Below are 26,158 nucleotides of genomic sequence, written 5' to 3'. Positions count from 1 at the left end.
AATGACAAATGGTATAAAAGGTTGAGAGTGAGAGGGATACCTTACACACTCTAAATACTAAAATGACAAATTGTATAATAGGTTGAGAATGGGGTGGCTTCCCTACAAAAATTATCGTGTCACTCTAAATACTAAAATGACAAATGCTATAATAGTTTGAGAATGAGGTGACTACCCTACATAAATTGCCTTGCCACTTAATAAAATGACAAATGACATAATAGGATAAAATGTGGCAAAATAATGATTAAGGAAAGATAAATTAATTATTAATTTAATTCTCAATTACTACTATAAATATGGGAGAAGGAGAGAAAATGAAAAACATACAACAATTTAAAAATTGAAGTCAAGTAACTTCATAAAGAAAACACTTTTATCTTCTTGCAACTTGAAGGTGAGTAATTTATGTCCATTTTTATTCCAAACATATTTATTACAATTATGTTTATTAGATTACTTATTGTTTTTCAAATTAATTATAGATCCAAGATTCTACCCATTGACATTGCATTGGATAATGCTTGATATTATTGATTTTACACCAAATTGATGTAATTGATTGTTGAGCTCACATATTGAAATTCTCATATTGCACACACGAGTAGAGTTGAACATCTATAATTGGGGCCCATTGTTTTCATTACTTATTCAAATACAAAAAGATTATGGTGATTACTATTGAATACATTGACTTTACCTCGAGCGAATGTATGATTTCGGAAGATGGTCGGTATTGCACGTATGTCAAAGAAGTCCACATGTGGATAACGTATCCAGAATTTTCGGGCTTCCACCACTTTGTGGGATACCATTACTATATTGACTAATTCGAGGCCACTACTATGATGTACTTATTTTCTCAAACTATTTTATCATTTATCATTTTAATATTTAGAGAAGCATGGTAATTTATGTAGGGTAGTCATCTCATTCTCAACCTACTATACAATTTGTCATTTTAGTATTTAGAATGACAATGTACTTTATGTAGGGTAGCCACCTCATTCTTAACTTTTTATACCATTTGTTATTCAAGTATTTAGAGTGGTAATGTAATTTATACAGGGTAGCCACTTCATTCCCTTAATTTTTTTCCACATGGTTTTTAACCAAAATCTTAATTCAATTCTTATCATAATGTTATAATATTATTAACATAACTTTTTACTATGTTACATGAAATGTACATTACAATAGAAGGGATAAATATGTATTATAAATTTACTAAGGTTTTGGAATGTCACATGTAGGACCCACTTACTTGTTATTAATATTATGCGAAGGATTTGAACATTTAATAACTGAATTTTATAACAATAGGTATTTTAGAAATGACGATGATGGTATTTTGAATAAATCTGATAGGCTTTTAGATTTAAAAGTTAAAATTTTTTTGACAAATCTTTATCACTCTACGAATATTTTATCTGGAATGTACTATCTCACTAGTTGATAGTCCTTAAACGTCTTTATATAATTGCAAAGGGTTTTCATAAATACAAAAATGACCTCAATTATAGTCGAGTACCCTCTACACCTACTCCTCTCGTCGATATTGAAAAAGACAACGCTGAAATATTAAATTTATTTGAAGGCATTAATATGAATAAATATAATGCAAATGCAGTATATTCCTATAGTAGTGTTTACCGCATATAATCAGACATCGGATGCAAGTCCACGCTCATTGTCTGCTGAATTAATTGATTACTTTAGTCATAATATGCCTAATAACAAAACAATTAAAAAAAGTTCAGAAAAAATAATTGAATTCTGACGAAAGTACGAACGAAGATAGGCCGTGATTTTTGTAATTACAAAAGACCTATTAATACCCCTGGTTTGCATTATAAGTTCAGAGTTTGCTTTTAGTACAGATAAAATGACTGCAAGATAAATATGTTGAAATTGTATGCCTTCAGGTAAGTGACATTTAATTTAATCATATTAATCAAAATTTATTATTTTATAATACTGTTTTCAATGTTTTTAAAAAATTGTACACGTAACAAATTATTTGTGTACAATTTTTTACTCAACCAGTTCCAGCTCGAATAAAGAAAGAGGGTTTGATCTGTCACAGAAAAAATAAAAAAAATCACAAGCTTGCGAGCCGTAACTCGGCTCAGCCCACGAGCTCAAGGGCTGAGCTGAGCATGGCCCTTAAGCAACGAGTGAAGCATAAGCTCGGCTCGTTATAAACAAGCCATGAGCTCGACTTGTAGCGAGGTCGAGCCGAGCCGCCACCACCAGTCAACACCAAAATCATGCCAAAAGAAGCTTCCATGCAAGTCTTGGTTCCATGAGCGAGTACACTTTAAGCATATTTTCTTTCAATGGCTGTTGGGAATTAACCCTTACAATGTTTATCTTTCATGAAGTTTGCCTGTAATTAGGTTTGTAGAGGGAGTTGCCACCAAAATTTAAATAAAACGCTTCAATAACGTCTGGTAATATTTTTCTTCAACAAAGTTTTATATTAACGCTGAAAAAAATCATGAAGTAAAAATATTCATTGCGAAATAATAAGTCTTTGTTTGAGCTCCATTTTGTTGAATAAATAGATTTCATAATTGTGACATTTTGGAGAATGCAAGATTAAAATGTAAGAAAATATTTTAGGTTTACGTGTGAAATTATTTTATTGAGAAAATGTGTGATTGAAAATAAATTTGACAAAAAATAAATTTTGAAATAATAGGGCTCAAATATGGGCTAAGATTAATAACAAATTTTCTTTAGTAAATTGACTCATAGTTTTCCACAGTTTAATTGGAGTTGTGTTGATGTCGAGCTAAGAAGTCTATCCGACAAATTCAATCCCTCAGATGAAGTTTGAAGGCGCAAGGGTAGCTAAAATGGAGAAGGCTCGCAAAAGAGATAAGGCGAGCCATCCCCTCGGCAAAAATCGTTATTTTAACACACGTGAGTATTTCGGAAAAGTTTGACTTCCAAACCATCAAATAATACATAACGGAATCAATTACCTGCCCACTGCTAAATAGTTGTCACGTGTCATTTTCTAGACGACCCAAAAGCTCCAAGAAAAACTAGAAATACTTTCCCTTTAGGAAATGATGGCATGCAAATTCAAATATCTTTCTCCAAATAGCAATTTTATCTCTTGCTCCAATTTAAACATTAAAATCAGAGAGGTTACGAGGAGAAAGTCCTGCTCAGGTGAGAAAAATTAGTTGATTGTAATTCTAACGTCAATAAGTAGTAAAAAAACTTAAAAATTACCTACAAAAAGTTCCTTCAATCACTAAATAACAACTAAATCTGTAGTTTAAAATTTAGAATATTCAGTTAGTAATATTGAAAAGATAAATATTTTAATATATTTAATGTACAAAGAAATCTTCGATATAGGATATCAAAAAATAAAAATTTAACACTTACGCTGAAAATAAAAATATTATTTTGAATAAGTAACTTATTTGTCCATAGAATTATAAATAGAAAAATTAAAAATCAAAAGCAAAGAAATTATAAACTATCCTTGAGTTATTAGCGAACTCATATTATTGACGATAATAACATCAATGATTATTGAAGAGGATAGGAAAATTCCCTAATTACAAAGATTCTTTCACATAATCCCTATAGCAACACCTGATTTGCAGACAATTTTCATTTTTTGTCATCTGTCAATGAATCCGTGCCATGTTGAATCCTGTAAAATTTTTGTGAAAATTCCCGTAGCATTGCTTGAAGAGGGTACAACAATAATCACCTATGTTATTTTGTCAATAGTATAATGCTACTTGTATATAACGGAGTTAAAAAATATGAGGATTCTTTTGTTTTTGTTTTTTTTTATAGTTTAGTTAAATAAATTCTGACTCAATCATATTTCGTTATATTATGTGTACGTAAACAATTATATAAATTATTATATACATGGAACACAATCTCTTTTATTATTATTGTACGAATATATTGCCCTATAGCCTTAATGCATGACGGGAAACAGCTTAATTTTTTTAATGACATATTAATTAAATTTAAATATTATTATTAAGTACACACAATTGTTATTCCCTTATTCATCACTTATTTTTAGCAACTTATAATTTGCTCATTGTGTTATAAAAGGCTTTAACTAAAAGTAGCATAATCCTTGATAAAAATGAACTCACTTTCAATATCTGTAGACTGTAGTGTAGATCGAAGTTTAACGGGTCACAGCTAAATCGGATTTGATTCGTGTGAAAGCGGGTAATTTGCCGGCGCTTTTTATCCGAGGCGTGACGTTCTTTGCGAATAACAATGGAAAAGAAGAGGAAGCTAAACCAACCAACCAAATCCGAACCCGAATCCGACATATGGGCATTCTTGACTTGTCGGGGTACAAAATCCACGTTCGTCTGCATCAGCCTCTTTGCGTTGGTGGTTCGCCTCGCCGTTGCGATCCACCCTTACTCCGGCGCCGCCACACCGCCGAAGTTCGGAGACTACGAGGCTCAGCGGCACTGGATGGAGATCACCATCAATCTACCGGTGAAAGAATGGTATCGAAATAGCTCAACCAATGACCTAAGCTATTGGGGCCTGGATTATCCCCCTCTCACCGCCTACCAGAGCTATCTCCATGGCCTGTTGTTGAAATTCTTCGATCCGTCGTCGGTTTCGCTCTTTACTTCTCGCGGCTATGAGTCCTACATTGGGTATGTTAATTTTTCATTTTATGTCCATACTCTTGCTGCTGAAATTAAATTTGTTAGTTATTTTTTTCTTGAATATTTATTTTATTCTGTTTTTCAATCCTTTGAATCGCCTTATTTTCTAATTATGATTTTTATTTTTGTGCTGTCTGTCCGGTTGGAAACATTAGAACTTTCTGAATTTTACTTCTTAGGAAACTAAACTTGCAGAGAAAATGAATTACCAGCTTGTTAAGAGGTCAAAATGAATTTAAAAACTCCTGGGGAGATATCGCAGTCAGTTTGAGCTACATACTCGTTACATTCATCAATGGATTTAATATTAATGAATTTGCTATCTGAATACTGACCATATTCATAATTGTTTAGAGCTTGCAAATTCTCATTAGATTTTTAGGCTCCCAAGAAAGACATTTCTGAAACATGACTTGGGGAAAGGAGCATTCAACTTTGAACTTATGGAGCAATCTTTACTCTTCTATTGGCAATTAGAGAAGTGAACAATAAACCTGATAGTATCCATTTTTTGCTGTTTTATGTAGGAAGTTGTTGATGAGGTGGACAGTTTTGTCATCTGATTTGCTGATATTCTTTCCAGCAGTTCTTTATTTTGTAACTGCGTATTATTCTAAGAAGCCAATCGGGGAGAAAAGTAGCATGGCTTGGCACATTGCAATGGTTTTATTAAATCCATGTCTCATTTTGATTGATCATGGCCACTTTCAGGTGGAATGAATTTTTTGTCAGGCAAAGTTATATTTTAATTGGGTTACACGTTTGTGCTTCATTTTTTTTCCCCTTCTGGAAGTTCATTTTTCACTTTGTTGTTGTCAGTACAATTGTATTAGCTTGGGGTTAACGATTGCGGCTGTTGCAGCAATTTTTTCGGATAGAGACCTTGTTGGCTCTGTATTCTTCAGCCTTGCTCTCAACCATAAACAGGTGCCTTTCTACTCACTGTTTAAGTGAAATAGCATCTTGGAGTTAGGTTTCATCTTGAAATTTTATTTGTGGTGTCATATTGTGTATATAGAGTCACTCTTAACAGTATAAACCATTGTGTGCATTGCACTTTAGTTTCTTTTAAATACTTATGTGAGTTACCAGAGTGGTGATGTACAGGACAAAGCATTTAGCCCCCATTAAATTATATTTCATTTTTCTCTCTCTTATTTTCAATAACACAATCTTTCATAAAATAATATTACACGTAAACCGAAAACTTTTCTTCCTTTTTCAACCACTCATTTTTCAAAAAAAATACTATTCTACCCATTTTTATTTCAAAAAATGGGGGCCAAATGGGGGCTTAATGGGGCAGTAAATTATTGCATTAATAATTTATTTATTATTTATTATTTTATTATTTTTATTTTATCATCATACAGAGTTTCAGAGTGGAAGATATCCCAAGTGATGAAGTTGAATTGTTCAGTGTCTTGAGCTCAACATTACGTTTTATGAACTGTCATGAATAAGATTATGCATTGTTATTTTACCTACGCTGTAAAAAAATTGTATTCTTCACTCCCTGACATATCAGATTTGTATTTTGCTTTGTACAGATGAGTGCATATTATGCACCTGCATTTTTTGGGTATCTCTTGGGCAAATGCCTTAGGCGCCGAAATCCAGCCTTTGAGATCTCAAAACTTGGTTTGGTGGTATTGGGAACCTTTGCTATTGTGTGGTTGCCATATCTTTATTCTGCCGATGCTTCTTTGGAGGTAAAATCTCATGGTTTGACATATAAAATCCTTTTCCTATTATTAAGTTGGGTAAATGTAATTACTGCTTGAGTCCTATCTGCTACTCTATCTCTCAGAACGTATTCTTGAGGTTCAACACTTCCAATATTTAATATAGTAAAAATCAGAATGTTAGATACCGTGTTTCTGGTAAAATACGCATGCATTCTTCATAAAGCCTGCAGAGATAAGGCTTGTTGAGCAAAGTATCTGTTTCAGGGTAGATGGATATGGTGTGAAATTCCTTGGCACATGGACATTAGATCCTCCAAAAGAACTTTTAGTTCTTATTATGATATATTCTCCTTTTAAAGAATCTCTACAAGATGACAGTTCATATTCTAAAGACCAGTTGTGGAAATTATTTTTATGTTAGTGTTTTATTCTTCAGCTTTATACTTGGAACAGGTTCTTTCTCGATTAGCCCCCTTTGAGAGAGGAATATATGAGGATTATGTGGCAAATTTTTGGTGTACAACTTCGATCCTCGTGAAGTGGAAGAGATTGTTCGCCACACAATTGCTGAAACTTCTCAGTCTTGCTGCAACCATTTCCACATTTCTGCCTTCAATGATTCAGCTTATACTGTTACCAACCAAACAGAGTTTCCTTTATGGGATGCTGAATTGTTCTTTCTCGTTCTACTTGTTCTCATTCCAAGGTACGTAGAACAATCCAACTTTTCCTCCATTTTGTCTGTTTTTTTTTTTGTATTATTGGTATCGTTGGACATGATTGTTCACAATCGGTGGCTAATGTTACAGTACATGAGAAATCCATCCTGCTGCCACTTCTGCCGGCAAGCCTTTTGGCCGTTGAAGAGCCTTTTATTTTTCGGTGGTTAATATATTATGCCTTGCTCTCCATGTTCCCTTTATTGGGACGTGATGATTTGATTCTTCCATATATTGCTCTATATGGTCTATTCGTCCTTCTGTACTATGCTCCTGGTCGAAGAACAGATACAAGAGAGAATAATTTCTTCGGTTCCACATTACAATCTCTTCTGCTTACCTCCTCTCTTATTCTTCATATCATCTACATGACCGTAACTCCTCCAGAGAAGTATCCTTTTCTTTTTGAAGCCATAATTATGCTTTTCAGTTTTTCTCAATTTGTACTGATTTCTATATATTCAAATTCAAAGCAGTGTGCACTATCTAAGCAGGATCAAGTTGATATAAAGAAGAAGAGCCTCTAATTCTTTTAGAGCACGAAAATTTCTAGGCATTGTAGATTTTGAGTTCTTCGGAGAAGTTTGCGGGGTTGAACATTGCTCAGGTGACTTAGAAACTACTCTTCAATGTTTGACCTCATTATAATTATCCCATCTAAATTGTTTATCGAAAATTTGATACTAACTCTTCTATGCTGACATCAGATTGAATTGAACTAATGTATGTTGTTTCTCTCTTTCTGGGGTTCTTTTTTCTTTTTGGCCATGTTTTGTAGCTGCATGAAACTAGTTAGCATCAGATGGGTGGGTAATTTCTGGACTGGGTTATTCCATAGTGCTGTACAAATGTATAGTCCCCTCATATGAGAGTCTTGCAAATAAAATATACAGCGTGTGAGGGGGCTGTGAACTTGGTGTACACCAAGCAGTTCTCTTCTGGACTTGGTTGATTGAGCAAAATGTTTTGATTAGTTACACCTACCTTCCCTGAGTTTGACCATATTGCTTAATAGACATCTATAGGTACTGGAATAGCAATTAACTTTGTGCATGTAGATGGTAAAGGGAGCTGGGTTTGGCTCTCAAGGCTAACCTGGGCCTTTAGTTACTGGTTTGTGTTTTTCTATTGGGCTTGGTGGTACGTCTGGCCCGACATGGATTGGGTGCAGGGCTGTGCTTAGTCTTTCTATTTTCATACGTGGGCTGGCCAGGCTGGGCCAGGAAAAAGCCCACTCTGGTCACCCCAAACGCAGTCCAACTTGAACTCGCTTTACATCAAGGTTTTGAAAAGCGCAAGACATGGCAAGGCACCAAAGTCAGGCCTCAATACGAGCCTAGGTGTTTTTCTGTTTTTAGTATTATTTTAGGATCACTAATAATATATATTTTGTTCAACTAGCCCTTGTTTGATGGTCATTATTTGGTAAAACAATGTTTAGAATAGTGATTTTTAGGAGAATGTATGATTAAAAAATAGAATTTTTTTTTGAGTTTATGTACAATATATTTTATTTTGTGAATATGAAAAAGAGTTTTTAAATAATGATTATCAAATAGGGGCTTAATTTAATTAACCTTAAAAAAATTGGGGAAAAAAAACCTAGACCCTCATTTGTCGTGCCTGAGCTTACCTTTTTGCCACCTAAGCTCTATTAAAAAAGGGAAAATTGCAACAGTGGTTTCTAACTTTTTTGCTTTTTGCAGATTTTACCCTAATCTTTATTTTGTGTCAGCGAATGTCCCTAACCTTTTATAAATATGCACCTAATGTCCATCTAAATGGAAATTGTTCAAAACATCGTCAGTTGATTTGGGAAAATTCCTTGAACTATTGGTTATCGTGACTTTATTGGATGTTGATGCCTTTTTGGATGGTATTTTTGAATGGTGTTTTGAACGATTTTATTGGATGTTGATTTTTTAATTTTCCCTATCAACTGACGGTGTTTTGGAAAGTTTTCGTCTAGATGGATCTCAAGTGCATATTTATGAAATGTTAGGGACTTTCACTGACACAAAATAAGGTTAAGGTAAAGTCTGCAAAAAACGAAAAGGTTAGGGATCGATGTTGCAGTTTTCCCATTAAAAAATTTAGCCCTTGGCTCCATTTTAATTTTAATATATATATATATTTTTTCTTTTCAACCATACATTTTTTAATAAAATAATATTATACGTGAATTCAAAATTTTTTTAATTACACATTCCTCCCAAAAAATTACCATTTCAAAGTACTTTTTTTTTTTCAAGACCTAATTAAAATAGATCCAAACAAGGTACTATCACTGAAGACAGAATTGAGAGCGAATGAAACATTTGGCAAGAGGTAGAATTAGAACTGCTACGTTTCCTTGGTCCAAAAGTTGCTAAGATACTCCAATTGAAAATCTACAAAATAGAGCAATAACTGCCTTTTTGTTCCAATTTTCCCAGAAAATTTTTGATACTTTCATGAGGATACCCTTTTTTTTGGGGGGGGGGGGGTTCCCCAACCCCGCGTGGTTTGCTAGATTGATTGAATAGAATCTGTATTTAAAACATGGGAAAATGGAATTTGAGGCCATGCATGTCAACAGGTGAGGAGGAATACACCAAAACCACATTAATTAGAAATCAGTTCCTATTGAAATTAGAATTAAGTTGAGCTGATCGAAAATTGTTGACAAAAGTTTTGATATCCTCTCACATGCGTGTGGGACCCGTGTGAATAAAAAATTTCATAAAAAAAGTTGCCTCCATCCCTATTGTCAATTCCTCCCTGTCAGTGTAGCAAATTTCTTGAAAGTAAAAGTCAATTTTCTCTGCATTTCAAGTTGGTTTCTTTTCATTTCCCAATTAATTTGGATCTTTAAGTGTCATTGACAAAATAATTACTTCGGACGGTTCTTATCTAGTCAGCGAGGATATATGAATGTTGAACCTTTTGGTATTACATGAAATCACCTTATCTAAATCTTTAAGATTTGAGAAGGTAAATGAATTTGTTAATTCCTGTTTTGTCCTCTTAACTAACTCTAAGAGATGCTCAAAATATATTTTTGTAGTGTGTCTTTTGTAATTTTGAGTGCTAGATTGGAGGTGACACTCGTTGGCGATTGATGATTTAGGCAGTTGATACATGGTTTTTGTGTACATCTATAGATCTCATTTCACATGGTAAGGACACCTTTTTAGAAGAAAAATATTTAAATGCTAAACATGCTCGGAGAGTATGTTTGGTCTAAAGTCTAAAAGCGTAAAGTGTGGAGGCAAAACTTCAAATTTTACGAGTTTAAGCGAGCCTAGACAAGGCATAGGCGTAAAAAACTGTTTTCTTATTTTTAATATTATTTTAGAATTGTAATCATTTTAAAAATCATCTAATAATGAAAATAATACATATCAAATATTTGAAATTATAAATTTCATATTTATTTATTAATTTCTACAATTAGTCAATAATATAATTTTTCAAAATTCGAAAACTAAACTATTTTTCTTAGTTTCAATTTTCAATTAGACAAACTGTACTTAATAGATTTATAGGAATTTTATACATACTTTCAAAGTTTTCAACAAATAATGAGTCTCAATATAATAATTATATAATTGTAAATAGTATTGTAGCTTAAATCTTATTTACCTCTTTATAGGTTAAAGTCATTATTAACTTTTGTATAGATAAAATCTTTTGAAAACTTGAAATTAAAGTCAAATGAAAAGTTTTTTAAGAAGTAAAAAAAAAAAAAAAATGATTAATAAACTAAAGTAAAATAAAAATTGCTTTTAGGAAGAAAAAAAAGGAGAAAATTAAAAATATTAATAAAGATCACTTAGGAAAGACGAAAGAGAGGAAGAAAAAAATTTAGCTGTTTAGGAATTGAAAAAAAAAAAAAAATTGCTTAGACGCACTTTATAGAATACTGCTTGGATCTCGAAGAAATAGATTAAAAAACCTATTTTAGAGAAGTCATTATTTTGAGCTTCTAAAAAAGGGAAATTTTCATAAGTAAAAGACCATGTATGACATATTTCAAAATTAAGAAAGCAAGTTTCAAAATTTAAAAATCAGATTTTTTATTAAAATTTGTTTTGATTTAATTATTTAATTAATCATTTTATTAATTAAATATATTAAGGTTACAGATCTATACAATTTGGTCACAGATTAACAATTTAATTACTAACTTATTATTTTTTGGTCACAAATAAAAAAATTTATATCACAAATTATTTTATGATCACAATTCAAAAATTTTGCATGTCACGATTTGTTCATCGATCACAAATCCAAAAATTAATTAGTCACAAATTAATTTTTAGTCACAACTTCTCAATTTAATTATCACAACTTTTTCCTTGATCACAAATTAAAAAAATTATAAGTCACATTATTTTTTAGTTACAAATAAATTTTTTTATAAGTCACAGATTATTCACTAATCACAGAATCAAAACTTTTATTGGTCACGATTAATTTTTCGATCATAATTAATCAATTATAAGTTATAGTCACAATTTTTAGGTCACAACTTACAATTTTGGTCACAGTCATAGATTCGGCCACATTATTTAGCGATTACAAATTAAAAATTTATTGATCATAATATAATTGGTCACAAACACTCTTTTTCACCCATTGTAACACCGCCAATTATTACCTCGCCAAATCCACCACCACCACCGCCAACTTCACTAGCACCAAAACCTCCCAAACTCCCCAATAACACGAAAACACAAACGACCACCACTGCTCTAACAAAAAAAAAAAAAAACCACCTCCACCATTACTCGCACCACCGCACCACCACCGCCCCATCACCACCACCACCATTGCAAAATCATATCCATATACACTTGACAAATCAGAAACACACCTCTGCTCACTCAAACCTCACTTGGCCACCAATGTTGAAAAAAAAAAATAAAAAAAAAAATCAAATGCGACACCACCGCAAAACCACTAACGATAGCACCACCACCCACCATTGCCACAACCAAACACCCGGCACCACTGACCATCACCACCACTACCAAACCACCTCGATAAACTGCCTCAAAACCACTTGTGACCACCGTTCGCAACTGCTTGAACCATCACCCCACCACAACCTAAATCAACACACAAACATGCGACCGCCACCACCTACAGTACACCATTGGAGGAATGAAAGTCTTCCAAAAAGCGGGCAGTGTCGCGCGAACTGAGCGTCGCGGCTCAGATCATCGACGCTCAGTGACGATTTGATCTTGCCGGCTGCTACTCTGGTCCTCAACGTTACGTCGTGTTGTTCCGATGGTGGCATCTTCATGGTGACGGGCGGCGGCATCTTGAGGGGTAGAGAGAGAGAGTGAAGAACAGGGGGTTGCTTCTAAGGGATAGAAAGAGTGAAGAAATGTTGATAGAGATAATTATGGTTTGTAAGTTGTATATATTGGAGTATATTAATAAAATATTTATTTTATAAAAAAATTGATTAAAATAAAATTTCTGATTTTTGAAATATATAACTTTCCATCTGATTTTAGAATGTTGAATAGTTAAACTATGATTTTGTGTAATTTCCACTCTAAAAGAACTCTTAGCTATTTGACTAAAGCTCACTTTTTGACTAAAAAATAGATTAAAAAACCCGTTCTAGAGAAGTCATAATTTTGAGCTTTTGAAAAAACACTTAGCTCTTACTAAATGCTGTAAATTACATTCTTTTAAAATTAACTAAATACATATTAATGTATAAAAATACAAAAGCACTTTTATGGTTATAGGGCCAAATATTTAATTTTTAATTTATAATACTTTCAAAAGTATATTGCCACAGCACTATTGCTAAAGACTTTATCACGTCTCTGTCATTCCATCTATATGTACTAGAAGATTTTATTCAATCGATTTGTTTTTAGAGTCATATTATATTGGTAATTGTTGTCTTAAAGAAAAAGGAGATAAATTTTGAGGGAAAATTGCAGTCGAGGTACCAAACCTTTCGTTTATTAGCAGACTTTCCCCAAACTTTTAGTTTGTGCCATCGGAGATACCAAACCTTTAAAAAATGAGTAGGACTAGTCTAAATGACGGTTTTCGTTTGTTTGACCGTCAAAACCATTAGTTGACCCCTCTAATGATATTTTCAAGAATTTTCTCCAAATAAGTGAAGGGCAATATGGGCATTACACACATTTCTTTCATATTATATACTTCACCGTTTATTTCACTCAATTTCTTTACCACCATATTACCTCCTACCTTCTCTCTCATAGGTAGTAAAAAAAAATCAGAACGCACATGGAGTTGAATGTATGTAGATGTGGTTTTTCGGTGCACATGAAGACCTCGTGGACAAACCTAAACTCGGGAAGAAGATTTCTCACTTGTCTTCGAAGCCAAGATGTGGGTGGATGCACTTTTTTTATGTGGTGTGACCCTCCAATGTGTGAGAGATTGAAAGAACTGATTCCTGGTTTATTACGAGCTAGGAGGAAAATGGAAGCTGAAATCAACACCCTTCAAGCAACAAGACCAAATGTGTGGAAGATTTGGCTCTTCGGATTTGTGTGTGGCGTGTTTGCAAAATGGGTTTGTTCCTAGGTATGTAGGGTTAATTTGTAGGATGTTAGTATTTAGTTCCAGAAATTTGAGTTTAAGGTTTCGGCATGGAGCCATGTGTTAGATGTTGTGAAATACATATGTAAAAGGGAAAAATTGTGCTGTGTCTTTTTACTTGAAATGAAGTGCCCCTTTTTTCCTGTACTTAATCTGCCTTAATAGATGATAACGATCTTTTCTTGGCCTCTATGTAAAATGCGAAAGTAAAAGATCTGATTACACTCCAAACTTTTCTGCAGAAGGTGCAGCATATGTACCAAACCTTATAACGATTCACATAATTAGTACCAAACATTTTCTAATGGTTTCAGATAGAATACCAAACCTTTAAAAATATTTCAGTAAAGGTACCAAACGTTTGATAATACTTTCATAGGAAGTATCAAACATTTTCACATATTTCCTAATCGCCTATCAGATCTTACGAATACAATTTCAGAAACTAACGACAACCAGCAGAAACATAATGTAAGAAATTCGACATCAACATTATCATCACATTCAACAATTTCACCAGAAATTTCAGTTACATCTACAAAATAACAGCATTGGAAGCACATATTTCCAGTTCAGTTGACAAAAAACCATAGTATTTTCCTAAAAAAGTAAGTAACTATACAAGAGAAACCACATGATGTTCAAGATTTCGATCCTCTATTGTTGGATTTCTTTGTCTGTGACTTGGAGGTTTCCGTTGAATGTACTTTTCTCTTTTCCTTCGCTGATCTGGTCTGTGTATCTTCTTGGGACTCTATTTGTGTGGTTGGTTGAGACTGTTGTTGTGAACCACCTTCGTCAGGTAGTGGTCTCTTACAGCTTCTATTGTTATGTCCGGACCCTCCACAGCATTGAAACGTCATCTTCATGTCAGTCCTTCCCATCTTAACTCCTGCAGGTGGCTCTGCCTGTGACCTCTTCCTCATCTTTTTGGGTCTGCCAGCCTGTTTTCTCTTCTGAGGTTGATTGAGAGGATGCTTTCCCAATTCTGACCACAATTCAAGCCATGACATCAGGTGAATCACCGGGGAGTAACACTTGAGATATGTTTCATTGTTGTACCATGGTCGATGTACTCATATATGCCAATATCCCTTGAAAGTATGTCTGATATTGCATGGGGACATAGTATTCCAGTGAGTTGCCATTTTCTGCGTGCACATCCATATTTTGTCAAGTCAACGCTTCACCTCAAATCGTCTCTGCTGCTTATTTCAAATTTATGGTTGCCTGCATAGTCTGCTTTCAAGTATCTTGCTTCAGATTTAGCCTTTTCAATGATTTTCACAATTCTTGGCCCGAATGCATGATCCCACCTTTGTGCTGCTTTCCTTTTTGCATTCATCCTAATCATTTGTTGATGCCGAATTTTCTCTAGCATCAAGATGATGGGCTTGTCTTTGGCAACAACAATGGAAGAATTGAATGCCTCACACAAATTATTAAGAAGAACATCACATCTCGAATGCTCTTCGAAAAGGGATCTGGTCCACTGGGAAGGAGTTTTTCAAGAAACCAGTTGTAAGTCTCTTCACTTATGTCTTTTAACTCATTCATTGCATTCTTCTACTCTAGCACTGTTGTTGCCCTTGCTGCAGTCCAAAATAGGATCTTAAGGGCTAGTGTAACGACCTGGGTCTCTGTACCCAAATCATTAGCTTACGTACTATCCACTTTGGGTGGGCCTTGCGCCCACTTACCCCTCACGGCTTTCTATCGCGTTCCTCAGGATTCGAACTCATGACCTTCTCCTTAAGTAAAACTTAAATTGAATCCTGATACCAATACTTGTCCAATTGGTATCAGGATTCAACTTAAGTCTTACTTTAGGGGAAGGTCATGAGTTCGAATCCTGAGGAACACGACAGAAAGTCGTGAGGGGTAAGTGGGCGCAAAGTCCACCTAAAGGTGACAGTTTAGCTACAGAGACGCGGGTCGTTACAAAGTTATATTAACTTAATAAACTAAATAGGTGGTTAATTATATATTGCATATTAATATTATTTGTTAAATCCTGTGAGTGACCATGAGTATGTAAGTGCATGTATACGTGTATGGATTTGTATAATGTAAATATAGAATTCTTAATTTCTGACCATTTTCCCCAATGCTATAATTAACAATTCTTAAATTCTCTACAGTTTCATTTTATTGATTGTGTGTATATAGTTGTATGTAAGTGTGTTTGCACATTTCTATGACTTCTCTATTTTCTTTTCATTCATTTTCCATTAAAAACCATTACTTCATGTTGAAATTGAAACCATTGCCAGTCTGTACTTGAGGCCAAATTACATTAATTTAATATTTTAATTATATCTCTTGTCATATTGGTAAGAGATATTTGCTAATTTACATCTTTAAATTATTTAAGATTGTATATTTTTTACTTCCAGTCTATTTGTTTATATATAGAGATATGGTAAACACCTTGGACGTCTTTGCAAAACTTTAGACATATGAATAAGTTGTAGTTACTTATGTCGGTGTAAGATTTTGTCGATGATACATAAATGGTGTAAATGTGTTTATGACAAAATAAACAAATAAAAAAAATAAAATTTGAAGATATGATGTAATGTATATATATTTAAGTTATTAAGAAGGTAAGAATTTAAGAGATTGTTGGCACTCAACGACCACCACTCGACCACCCTCTGACGATTCTAAGGTATGTAAAAGAGTAAGAAAACGTATTTATTTTAACTTTTTGCATAATTTAAATATTTTAAATTGCCTACTTTTAAATTTCAAGACATACCGTTTGTTGACTCGCTAAATTATGATATATAGGTATAAATGTTAGATTTAGTATTGGTGTGTGACGAATAACTTAAATTTTTAGGAAATGGTCCCACCTACCCATACAAATTTGATGCGTGACTTGTTGCAAGCGGTACAAGAGTTGACCAGACAAAATCAAGCTCTTTCACCACAAAATGCACCGCCACAGCAGGATACACCTCCATTCGTTCCTGGAGCGATTATGTAGTTGAGCAGTTTCGTAGGTACAAGCTTCCTACATTCGACGGTGATTCTGACCCACTGGTTGTTGAAGAGTGGATTAGAGGCCTGGAGCGCATTTTTCGACACATTTCTTGTACAAACGCACAGAAGGTACTATGCACAAAATTCATGTTGGTTGGAGCAGCCGGTCACTGGTGGGAATCAATCTCACGTACTAGGACCGAAGAACAACAGCGTAACTTAACTTGGGAACAATTTAAGGATAAAGTGATGGCAAAGTACTTTCCACAGGCTCTGAGAGTTTTCAAGGAATCGGAGTTTCGACAGCTCAGACAGGGAAACTTATCACTTACTGATTACGAGAGGCAGTTCGAACAATTCTCAAGGTATGCCCCATACTTGGTGGATACGGAAGTTAAGAAAATCAGGAGGTTCGAGAATGGACTACGACCAGAGATCGGCATGATCATTATGTCTCACCGTTTCGCTTCATATCGTGAAATGTTGGAAAGGGCTCATGCTATTTCATATCAAAGGACTACATTTGAACAGTATTCCCAGCAAAGCAAGGAGTCCTTGGGAAAAAGAAGGTGGAATGATCATAGCAAGGATAGATGTAGATGGCCGAATAAAAGACCGAGCACAGGAATTCGTATTGGTGGGACAAATGGGATTATTCCACCTTGTCCTAAGTTTAATAAACTCCACAATGGTTAATGCTTATTTGGTAAGAACACGTGCTTTCGATGTGGTAAGCTAGGACACATTGCCTTACACTGTATAGAACCTCTAAAGAAGAAAGATGATGATCAGGACAAGAACAAGAATCGGAAGACCTGAGTTTTTGCACTAAACTAGCATGAGGCGTAACAAGATCATAGTGTGATAGCAAGTATTGTAATATTATTTAGAATATTTATTTATGTTCTAAATTTTACATTCTTGGGCACTAGGTCTAACACTATTATTACAGAAACAGGTATCCTATCATTATCTGATGTACCTGCTTACGTACTTTTTGACTCTGGGGCTACAAATTCATTTATCTCTGCATCCTTCGTCGTTAGGTCTAACTTTGCACATGTGAAAACGAATAATGAATTAGAGGTTAGCATCCCTTCAGTAAGAACTCTTTGCACTAATCAGATGACTAAGGCTATGAAATTAGAGATTGATGGGAAAATACTACAGGTAGACTTATACATTTTGGAGATGAACGATTTTGGCGTTACTTTAGGCATGGACTAGTTGGGACTCAACCATGCAACCATTCGATGTCATGAAAGAGAAGTATTATTTCATAGGTCGGGAGAGGAAGAGTTCCATTTCTTTGAAGCAAAGTTCAAATCTTTACCTCGTCTTGTATCGGATATACAAGCGAAGAGGATGTTGAGAAAGGAGTCATGTCAGGGATTCTTAGTTAATATCAACGGTTCCAAACATGTCGAGACAACTGTTAAAGATATTAACATTGTGCGAGATTTTGTAGACGCATTTTCAAAAGACCTACCCGGCATTCCACAAGATAGGCAGGTGGAATTTATTATTGACTTAGTTCCCGGCGTGGCACCAGTATCTAAAGCCCTGTACTGAATGGCACCGAAAGAACTCCAAGAATTGAAGTTACAATTGGAGGAGTTACTGGAAAAAGGATTCATTCGACCAAGTGTATCTCCTTGGGGAGCTCCAGTACTTTTTGTGAAGAAGAAGGATGAGAGTATGAGGATGTGCATTGATTATCGAGAATTGAATCATTTAACTATCAAAAAAAGATACCCCCTACCAAGAATAGAAGATTGGTGTTTTCGAAGATCGACTTGAGGTCTGGGTATCATCAGCTGAAGATCAAGGCAAGCGATATACCAAAAACTGCTTTTAGAACTCGTTATGGGCACTACGAGTTTACTGTCATGCCTTTTGATTTGACCAATGCTTCGGCGGTATTTATGGACCTAATGAATCGAGTGTTTCATCAGTATTTGGACAAGTTCGTCATAGTATTTATTGACGATATACTTGTGTACTCCAAAGATATGAAGCAGCATGAGGAACAACTTAGAATAGTACTTGATCTTTGAGGACGGAGATATTATATGCCAAATTCAAGAAGTGCGAATTTTGGTTCCATCGCATAGGTTTTCTTAGTCATGTGGTTACCGCCCAAGGAATTGAAGTAGATCCAGTTAAAGTGGAAGCGGTAATTAATTGGCCTAGCCTGTCGAGTGCAAGTGAAGTTCGCAGTTTCTTAGGATTGGTCGGCTATTATCGGAGATTTATAGAAGGTTTCTCAAAAATAGTAGGTTCGATGACTCAGTTGACTTGAAAGGGTGTGAAGTTCTAGTGGACGAAAAAATGTGAGAAGTGTTTTCAAGAACTTAAACGGAGACTAGTCTCAACTCCTATTTTGACTATACCTGATGGTTCGGATGGTTTGTAATTTATAGCGATGCCTTCAAACAAGGTTTGGGTTGTGTTTTGATACAACATGGAAAGGTGATTGCTTATGTTTCGAGACAGTTGAAACAGTACGAGCAGAACTATCCAACGCATGACTTGGAACTAGTAGCGGTGGTTCATGCCCTAAAGATATGGCGTCATTATCTCTATGGTGGGAAATGTGAAATTGATACAGACCACAAGAGCCTCAAATACTTCTTCACACAGAACGAACTAAATATGAGGCAAAAGAGATGGTTGGAATTAGTGAAAGATTATGACTGTACAATCCATTACCATCTAGGTAAGGCTAACGTAGTTGCAGATGCCCTAAGCAGGAAGACAGGATCACAATTAGCAATTTTACCCACGGTGCAAGAACACTTGATACAGGACTTTGAAAAGCTGAGGTTGGAAGTTATCACTCCGTCAACTAGGACTACAGCGAGAATAAGAGTGTTTATAATTAGACCTACTCTTCAGGATCGAATCAAGGAAGCACATGATAAGGACTCATTTCTACAGAAGATAAAAGCTGAGGTTGGTACAAACAAACGTATAGGATTTGAGGTATCTGTGGATAACTCGTTAACTTTTAAATGAAGGTTGTGTGTACCTAAAGATGAAAGTATAAGAAATGAGATATTGAAAGAGGCTCATTCTACCCCGTATGCTGTGCATTCAGGCAGTACAAAAATGTATCGAGATCTTTGAAATACATTTTGGTGGAGAAATATGAAGAGAGAAATTGGACTATTCATGGAGAAATGTATTATCTGTCAGCAAGTTAAGGCAGAACACCAAAGGCCATCAGGTTTATTGAACCTGTTGGACATACCAGAATGAAAATGGGAACATATAGCGATGGATTTTGTGGTAGGCTTTCCGAGGCCAGCAAGAGGACACGATGCTATTTGGGTAGTAGTTGATCGTTTGACAAAATCAGCCCATTTTCTGCCTATCAAAGTAAATTTTAGTATGTAACAGCTCACACAGTTATATATCAGAGAGATAGTCAAACTGCATGGAGTTCCTGTCACCATTGTTTCAGATAGAGATCTGAGATTCACATCAAAATTTTGGAAAAGTTTGCAGGCAGCCATGAGGACGAAATTGAAGTTTAATACTATTTATCATCCACAAACGGATGGACAATCAGAAAGAACCATTCAAACTCTTGAAGATATGTTGAGGACATGTGTTTTGGACCTTGGCAGTAGTTGGGAGACACACCTGCCGTTAGTGGAGTTTGCTTACAATAATAGTTTTCAAGTCACTATAGGCATGGTCCCATATAAAACACTTTATGGTAGAAAGTACAGGTCCCCTATCCATTGGGATGAGGTCGGGGAAAATAGAATTTTAGGTTCTGAAATCATTGAACGAACAGTTGAGGCTGTTGATAAGATTAGAGCAATAATAAAGGCAGCGCAGTTCGACAGAAAAGTTATGCTGACGTTAGAAGAAAAGATTTAGAATTCCAATTGGGTGATAAAGTTTTTCTAAAAGTAGCACCAATGAAAGGTGTGTTGAGGTTTAGAAAGAAAGGGAAGTTGAGACTACGATTCATTGGACCTTTTGACATTCTTGAAAGGATTGGTAGTGTGGCTTACCGACTTACCTTACCACCTGAACTGGCAGTAGTGCATAATGTGTTTCATATCTCAATGCTTAGAAAATATGTTCACGATCCCAACCATGTCGTAAGTTACCGAACTTTGGAAGTACAAAAGGACCCGTCGTATGAAGAAATTCCAATAATGATTTTGGACAGAAAGGTGCATCAACTCAGAAATAGAGAAGTTCCACAAGTCAAGGTGCGATGGCGTAATCAAGGGCTGGACGAGTCAACATGGGAGAAGGAAGATGAGCTTAAAAGCAAGTATCCAGAACTCTTCGATTAGTTAAGGTAATTTTCGAGGACGAAAACATTTAATGTGGGGAGATTGTAGAGCCAAAAAAATAAAATAAAATAAAATAAATAAATAATAATAATAAATTTTGATAGAGCAAGTATAAGTATATCAATATCGGGCTCGTTAGATAGCTCGTGATTAATCATGCATATTTGGCTCATATTTTTGACATTGGAAGATAGTACCTAAATTCATAATTAATTAAGTTAATATACATTCTTCCTATCAATTCACATGTGCACTAGTTGAATGAAGACATATTGTTTCTTAGTTGGTAATGATTTGATGTTGATGGAGAGATAAAGTAGCATTTTTTTAATAATTAATTGCCTTGATTTTTGGGGATTGATAAGAGTTGTCAATTAGTTTGATTTTAATATTATTTTCTTGCTTTGATTTTGGGAGTTTGTAGGGATTAGCATGTGTAGATTCAATAGGAAAGGAAATGGTTTTCTTGATTTCTTGATTTTTGGAATGGAGACTTTTGTGGGAGTTTGTGTAGGGATTGGCACGTGTAGATTTAATAGGAAAGGAAATGGTTTTCTTGATTTCTTGATTTTTGGAAAGGAGACTTTTGTGGAAGGAAAAATCACGGTATCATGCAAATTTTTGGCCTATTAAAAATTTAATTTCCCTTTTCAATTTTATATACAATACAAAGTAATCTCTATCTATCCTAAAAAAAAAGGAAAAGAAAAGAAGAGAGAAAAACATAAATACTTATGTTGGTGGCAGTAAAATTTCAAGCAGAAAATAAAGATTTTGAGAACGTGAAATTTTTACTTTCTCCCAACAATCTTCTTATCGGTCAAGGTAGAACTACGAGGTGCAAGTGTTTTGTCCTGTTTAAATTATTTTTTTTCCATGTTGATAATTTATTATACTTATGAAAGTTATAAAATGATATGATGATTTCGATATGATATGAAATGACTATCCGGTATCAAAGATATGATATGCCATGAGCTCTTACCGATTTCAAATGATATGAATGACGGTATGATTATTTTTGAAGCACGATCTAAATATTTTATCTGGGATTGCACCACTATTTTTTTTGTATCCTACTGAGTATTCTCATGTACTCACACTTTTTCCCCACTTCTTACAAATTAGAACGGGTCGTTGGTGTCAGTGAAGTGCCAGAAACATTTCCTTAAGCTGTGGATTGTCTGAAACTGTCTGTTGGTCCTTTTCTATTGCTTCTTTAGGTTGCTCCATCGATTCCTTATCCTTAGTAGGCATTTGAGTTCTCTCTGTCTCCTTCCTCTTTACAGTGATTTCTGGCAATTGAACACCATTCCTAGTAGTGATGGCCTGAACCTGCTCTGCTGTTGGCTGGCGTTGAAGTCTTTGAGGAAATGGAATGGGTGGCACATAAGCTTTGATTGGGGTGGTGGATGTGGTAGATGGGAGCTCAATAGTTGCATAATTTACCGCTTCAGCTACTAATACCTGCTCTCGTGGGTTCTTCTCTGTGTCATTCGGCAAGGTACCCTGTGGTCTGTTGGCTAATGCAGCTGCTATCTGTCCCACCTGATTTTCTAGGTTATGTATGGAAGCCTGTTGATTCTGCATTACTGTTTCAGTCTTGGATCTTCTAAGGATTGCCTCTTACCTTGCTGTTGCTGAATTACTGGTGGATTGCCCTTCATCCGATTTACTTGATCTGGATTATCCACCTACGAATAGTTGGGATGCTTGTTCAAACCCGGATGTAGTTGTATGGGTAAGATCCATTTTGCCTCTGATAGTTCTGCGCATAACTGACCTCTGCTGACTGATCCATGTGAGTAGAAGCCAAAGGGCAGCTTGAAGTGATGTGATCTGCCCCACAACCTGCGCATACCGGAGCTGGATGTTGTACTTTGTGCACATATTGAGTTAAAGTATCAAGCTTCTTTGTTATTGCTTCCATCTGCGCTGCCAATGCTGTCACTGCGTCCACATTATGCAATCCAGCTGTTTTTCTCGGAGCTTTCCTATCTGTTAGCCAGTTGGCCTGATTTTCAGCAATCTTCTCAAATAAATTATGTGCATCATCCACCTCGATAGTCAAAATTGATCCACCCGTAGAAGCATCAACTATATTGCGAAATTCAACGCGTAGTCTATTATAGAATAGATTTATTTGTGCCAGTTTAGGAACATCAAGATTTGGACATTTCCTAAACGCACTTTTGAACCTGTCCCATGCTTCCGGATATGTCTCATGATCCTTCTGTCTGAAAAGATATACTCCTTTTCTGATTTGGTGGACTCGGGATGATGGGAAAAATTTCATGGTAAATTTTTGTACCATGTCATTCCACGATATGATGCTCCCAGGGGGTTGTGACATCATCCATATTTTTGTACCTTCCTTCAAAGTGTGAGGGAATAAACCGATTCGGAATGCATCTTGTGACATCCCCTCATGGTTAATGACATCACAAAGCATGGTAAAAGTTTGACTATGTTTGTGTGGATTTTCCGTAGCTTTCCCGCTAAACATGATGTCTTGATGATTCTGGAAAAGATTTATGACATTTGGTCGGATGTGAAAGTTTGCTTATCCGAACGGTGGATAGACAATAGGAGGTTGAATCGGTGCAGGTACTGGATTCACATAATCTCTAACCAATATAGGCTGAGCTGGAGGTGGTTGTTGAACCTAAAGTGTTGCATTCTGCAGTGCATTTTGAATCTGATCTTGATTCTCAGCCATTACCCTCGTTCTTCTTAGTTCTCTTAGCATTGTTTAAAGGTTATTTCGATTTCGAGATCTAGTAAAAGCCTTAAGAGTAAAATAAGAAGAAATTAGGTATCACGATTAAAGCCTAAAATAACAAAAATAATAAATAAATAAAAATAAAAATAATAAAAATTTCAAATCCAATGTAAACTAATAAACTTAAACTAAAAATTTATTCCCCAGCAACGGCGCCAAAAACTTGTTGGTGTGATACCCGCAAGCATACGAGATCGTTGACAAGTAATAATAAATGAGTTAAGAGTTATCGTCCCACAGAGAATAAATTTAATTCAAGTTTACTAGTTTCGTATGGAATTCTAGTTATGAAAACAAAATAAATATTTTGATTTGATTTAAACTAAATTAATCTAAGAAAGCAATAAAAATTGGGGTTTTATCAAATTATGGAGGATTGTATTGAATTTTGACTCCGCCTATTGCCATTTATTTCAATTCTTGATTCGTAATCTAATTTCCTTCACGAGTTCTTGATAATCGATAACACTAATATGATAAATGTTCTTTTTCAAGATATACCAACCTATCATTAACACGACCTGATCCTATTCCTAGTCCGAATTCATATGAAAATCATGCATTTAGTTTAAGTTATCAATATGATTGCATGTATGATAGATATTATTCCTAATCCTAACTATACATGTTAATTTTGCAGCATTTTAGACTCGTTGTGAGTATTCCTACACTACAACAAGCAACTAACTATTCAATTGATGACCAAATAATTTAATAGTGCAATGGGAATGCAAAATTAATCAAGTAACACACGAATTAAACTAAATACGTGTTTTGAATTAAAATAAATAAATAATAGGGTTCATCTAATCCAATACAATGAAAAACTAGCCTAGCATATTAATATATAAATTACAAGAAGAATAATAGAAAAATATCACCCGGATCATGAAAGAATACAAAAGATGTTGATCTTCACATCCAAAGTTGAATTCTTCAAAACTTGATGTAATTGAACTTCAATTCCTTGCTATGGCTATCTTCTCTCTCAAAATATAGCAATTGACCCCTTGTTCTTGATAGATTTGATGAAACTATTGTGTATGAAGAGGCAAGAGAGAGACCCTTTCATTGCTGCCCATATCTTGTATTTATCTGATGAAATTAGGTCAAAATTCACGTCCAAATTGTCTTCCAAAAGAGTTTGAATCAAATAAGAAAAGTTGCCTTCGCGCGCACATAATTTTGTCTCTCCATAGCCTTCAGTAGTTTGATCATAACTTTCTCTTTCGGTGTCCGATTCAGGTGATTCAAAGTGCATTGGAAAGCTAATTAAAATATCTACAATTCTTCTAGAAATACAATTTTCCCAATTCAAACGTTCTCTATCGGAAAAATGGGTCTCAAATTGATTAAAAATCTTGAAAATATCTTATATGATTGGAAGTTGATTTATGGTAATATTCTAATCATATCTCTTTTCTTTTTGACTCCAATTTGCATTCAATTGACTCCTATAATTCTTCAAAGTATATTTTGTGGTCCAAATCAACCATTAAATATTTACACTTTGGTCCCCATACTTTGAATTTGCTTTATTTAGCCATTTTCCGTTCTTTTTTTCCAATTCTTCTTTGAAACATGAACTTTTCCTAATAAAAGCAATAAATAACAAATTAGGTACTAATCCGTTCAAAAATTAACAAAATATCATCATTTAATATCTCAAATATGTATAGAAACTACACTTATCATATTTCTTTGCCAGAAAATTCGAATTAACCCTTTTATTTTGCCACACCTTAGTACATGTGTGCTCATCTACCAATGTGTTAATTCTAAGACTCTTGTCAGGTTGTTGGTATGTACACAGAACCTAAGGACAATTATCTTGACATCGAACTCTCAACTGTGTCCTCATATTTTTCACGTATCTCACTTGTCTGGAATTTTTGATTGAGTATTAAACTACTACATTCCTTAGAATCTTGACGTTGTCGAATTTTATCCCTGGTAGAAATGAACATAGCATACTATCATAAATTTCTTCAATCAAGAGAACAATGTACGTGTTAAACAAAACAAATGCATTACCTAGCTTGAACTGTAATAATCCATATAAGTTGCAGGGTTAAATCAACACATATTCTTGCTTTTGGCAGATGATCCCTCAGCCTTCGTATCACTGGGTAAGCTTCTAAGCTTATTGGAGTTTTCGTAGTCTGTTCCAACTTCTTCCCCAGCAGCTGCCTCACCTTCCTGCTCACCTCTTACACCAATGTCAAAACCTTCACTCAACCTGAAATATGTGTTTTCATCATTATCATCCACAGCAATATTTTCTTCTTGCTTGTACTCCGAGTCATTAAATTTCTTTCCCAAAATACTCTCCTCATATTCGTCATCCTGCTGAGGATCATCGTGCTCCACATCGGTTTCAGCAGCTTGTATG

The 26,158-nt window shown here is 34.8% G+C and overlaps 3 protein-coding genes across 3 annotated transcripts; all 3 read left to right on the top strand.

Moving 5' to 3' along the window:
- Positions 1–4,106: 4,106 nt before the first annotated feature.
- On the top strand, positions 4,107–7,831 carry LOC111382797 (probable dolichyl pyrophosphate Man9GlcNAc2 alpha-1,3-glucosyltransferase). The gene is made up of 6 exons (XM_023006837.1): positions 4,107–4,673; positions 5,213–5,396; positions 5,505–5,612; positions 6,236–6,397; positions 6,827–7,079; positions 7,183–7,831. Exons 1-6 carry the CDS (start codon positions 4,276–4,278, stop codon positions 7,617–7,619), a joined length of 1,542 nt encoding a protein of 513 aa, XP_022862605.1. The 5' UTR covers positions 4,107–4,275; the 3' UTR covers positions 7,620–7,831.
- An 8,981-nt stretch (positions 7,832–16,812) lies between these two features.
- Positions 16,813–18,237, top strand: LOC111382757. The gene is made up of 3 exons (XM_023006795.1): positions 16,813–17,336; positions 17,598–17,835; positions 17,893–18,237. Exons 1-3 carry the CDS (start codon positions 16,813–16,815, stop codon positions 18,235–18,237), a joined length of 1,107 nt encoding a protein of 368 aa, XP_022862563.1.
- Positions 18,238–20,597: 2,360 nt separating this feature from the next.
- Positions 20,598–20,984, top strand: LOC111382756. The gene has a single exon (XM_023006794.1). The coding sequence runs from the start codon at positions 20,598–20,600 to the stop codon at positions 20,982–20,984; it is 387 nt and encodes a 128-aa protein (XP_022862562.1).
- The last annotated feature ends 5,174 nt before the right edge of the window (positions 20,985–26,158 follow it).

The sequence above is a fragment of the Olea europaea genome, unplaced genomic scaffold, assembly GCF_002742605.1.
Source record: "Olea europaea var. sylvestris unplaced genomic scaffold, O_europaea_v1 scaffold256, whole genome shotgun sequence".
NCBI classification, from domain to species: domain Eukaryota; kingdom Viridiplantae; phylum Streptophyta; class Magnoliopsida; order Lamiales; family Oleaceae; genus Olea; species Olea europaea.
This window is presented reverse-complemented; position numbering and strand designations above follow the sequence as displayed.

What these genes read in the sequence shown, in the direction of transcription:
- LOC111382757 (XM_023006795.1), top strand. Translation starts at nt 16,813, where the DNA reads ATGTTGGTTGGAGCAGCCGGTCACTGGTGGGAATCAATCTCACGTACT. An exon ending in ATTATTCCACCTTGTCCTAA is followed by an intron (nt 17,337 to 17,597) that starts GTTTAATAAACT and finishes CTTGGGCACTAG; the next exon opens with GTCTAACACTATTATTACAG. An exon ending in TTGATGGGAAAATACTACAG is followed by an intron (nt 17,836 to 17,892) that starts GTAGACTTATAC and finishes GGCATGGACTAG; the next exon opens with TTGGGACTCAACCATGCAAC.
- LOC111382756 (XM_023006794.1), top strand. Translation starts at nt 20,598, where the DNA reads ATGAAAGGTGTGTTGAGGTTTAGAAAGAAAGGGAAGTTGAGACTACGA.
- LOC111382797 (XM_023006837.1), top strand. Translation starts at nt 4,276, where the DNA reads ATGGAAAAGAAGAGGAAGCTAAACCAACCAACCAAATCCGAACCCGAA. An exon ending in TTGATCATGGCCACTTTCAG is followed by an intron (nt 5,397 to 5,504) that starts GTGGAATGAATT and finishes TGTTGTTGTCAG; the next exon opens with TACAATTGTATTAGCTTGGG. An exon ending in CTACTTGTTCTCATTCCAAG is followed by an intron (nt 7,080 to 7,182) that starts GTACGTAGAACA and finishes CTAATGTTACAG; the next exon opens with TACATGAGAAATCCATCCTG.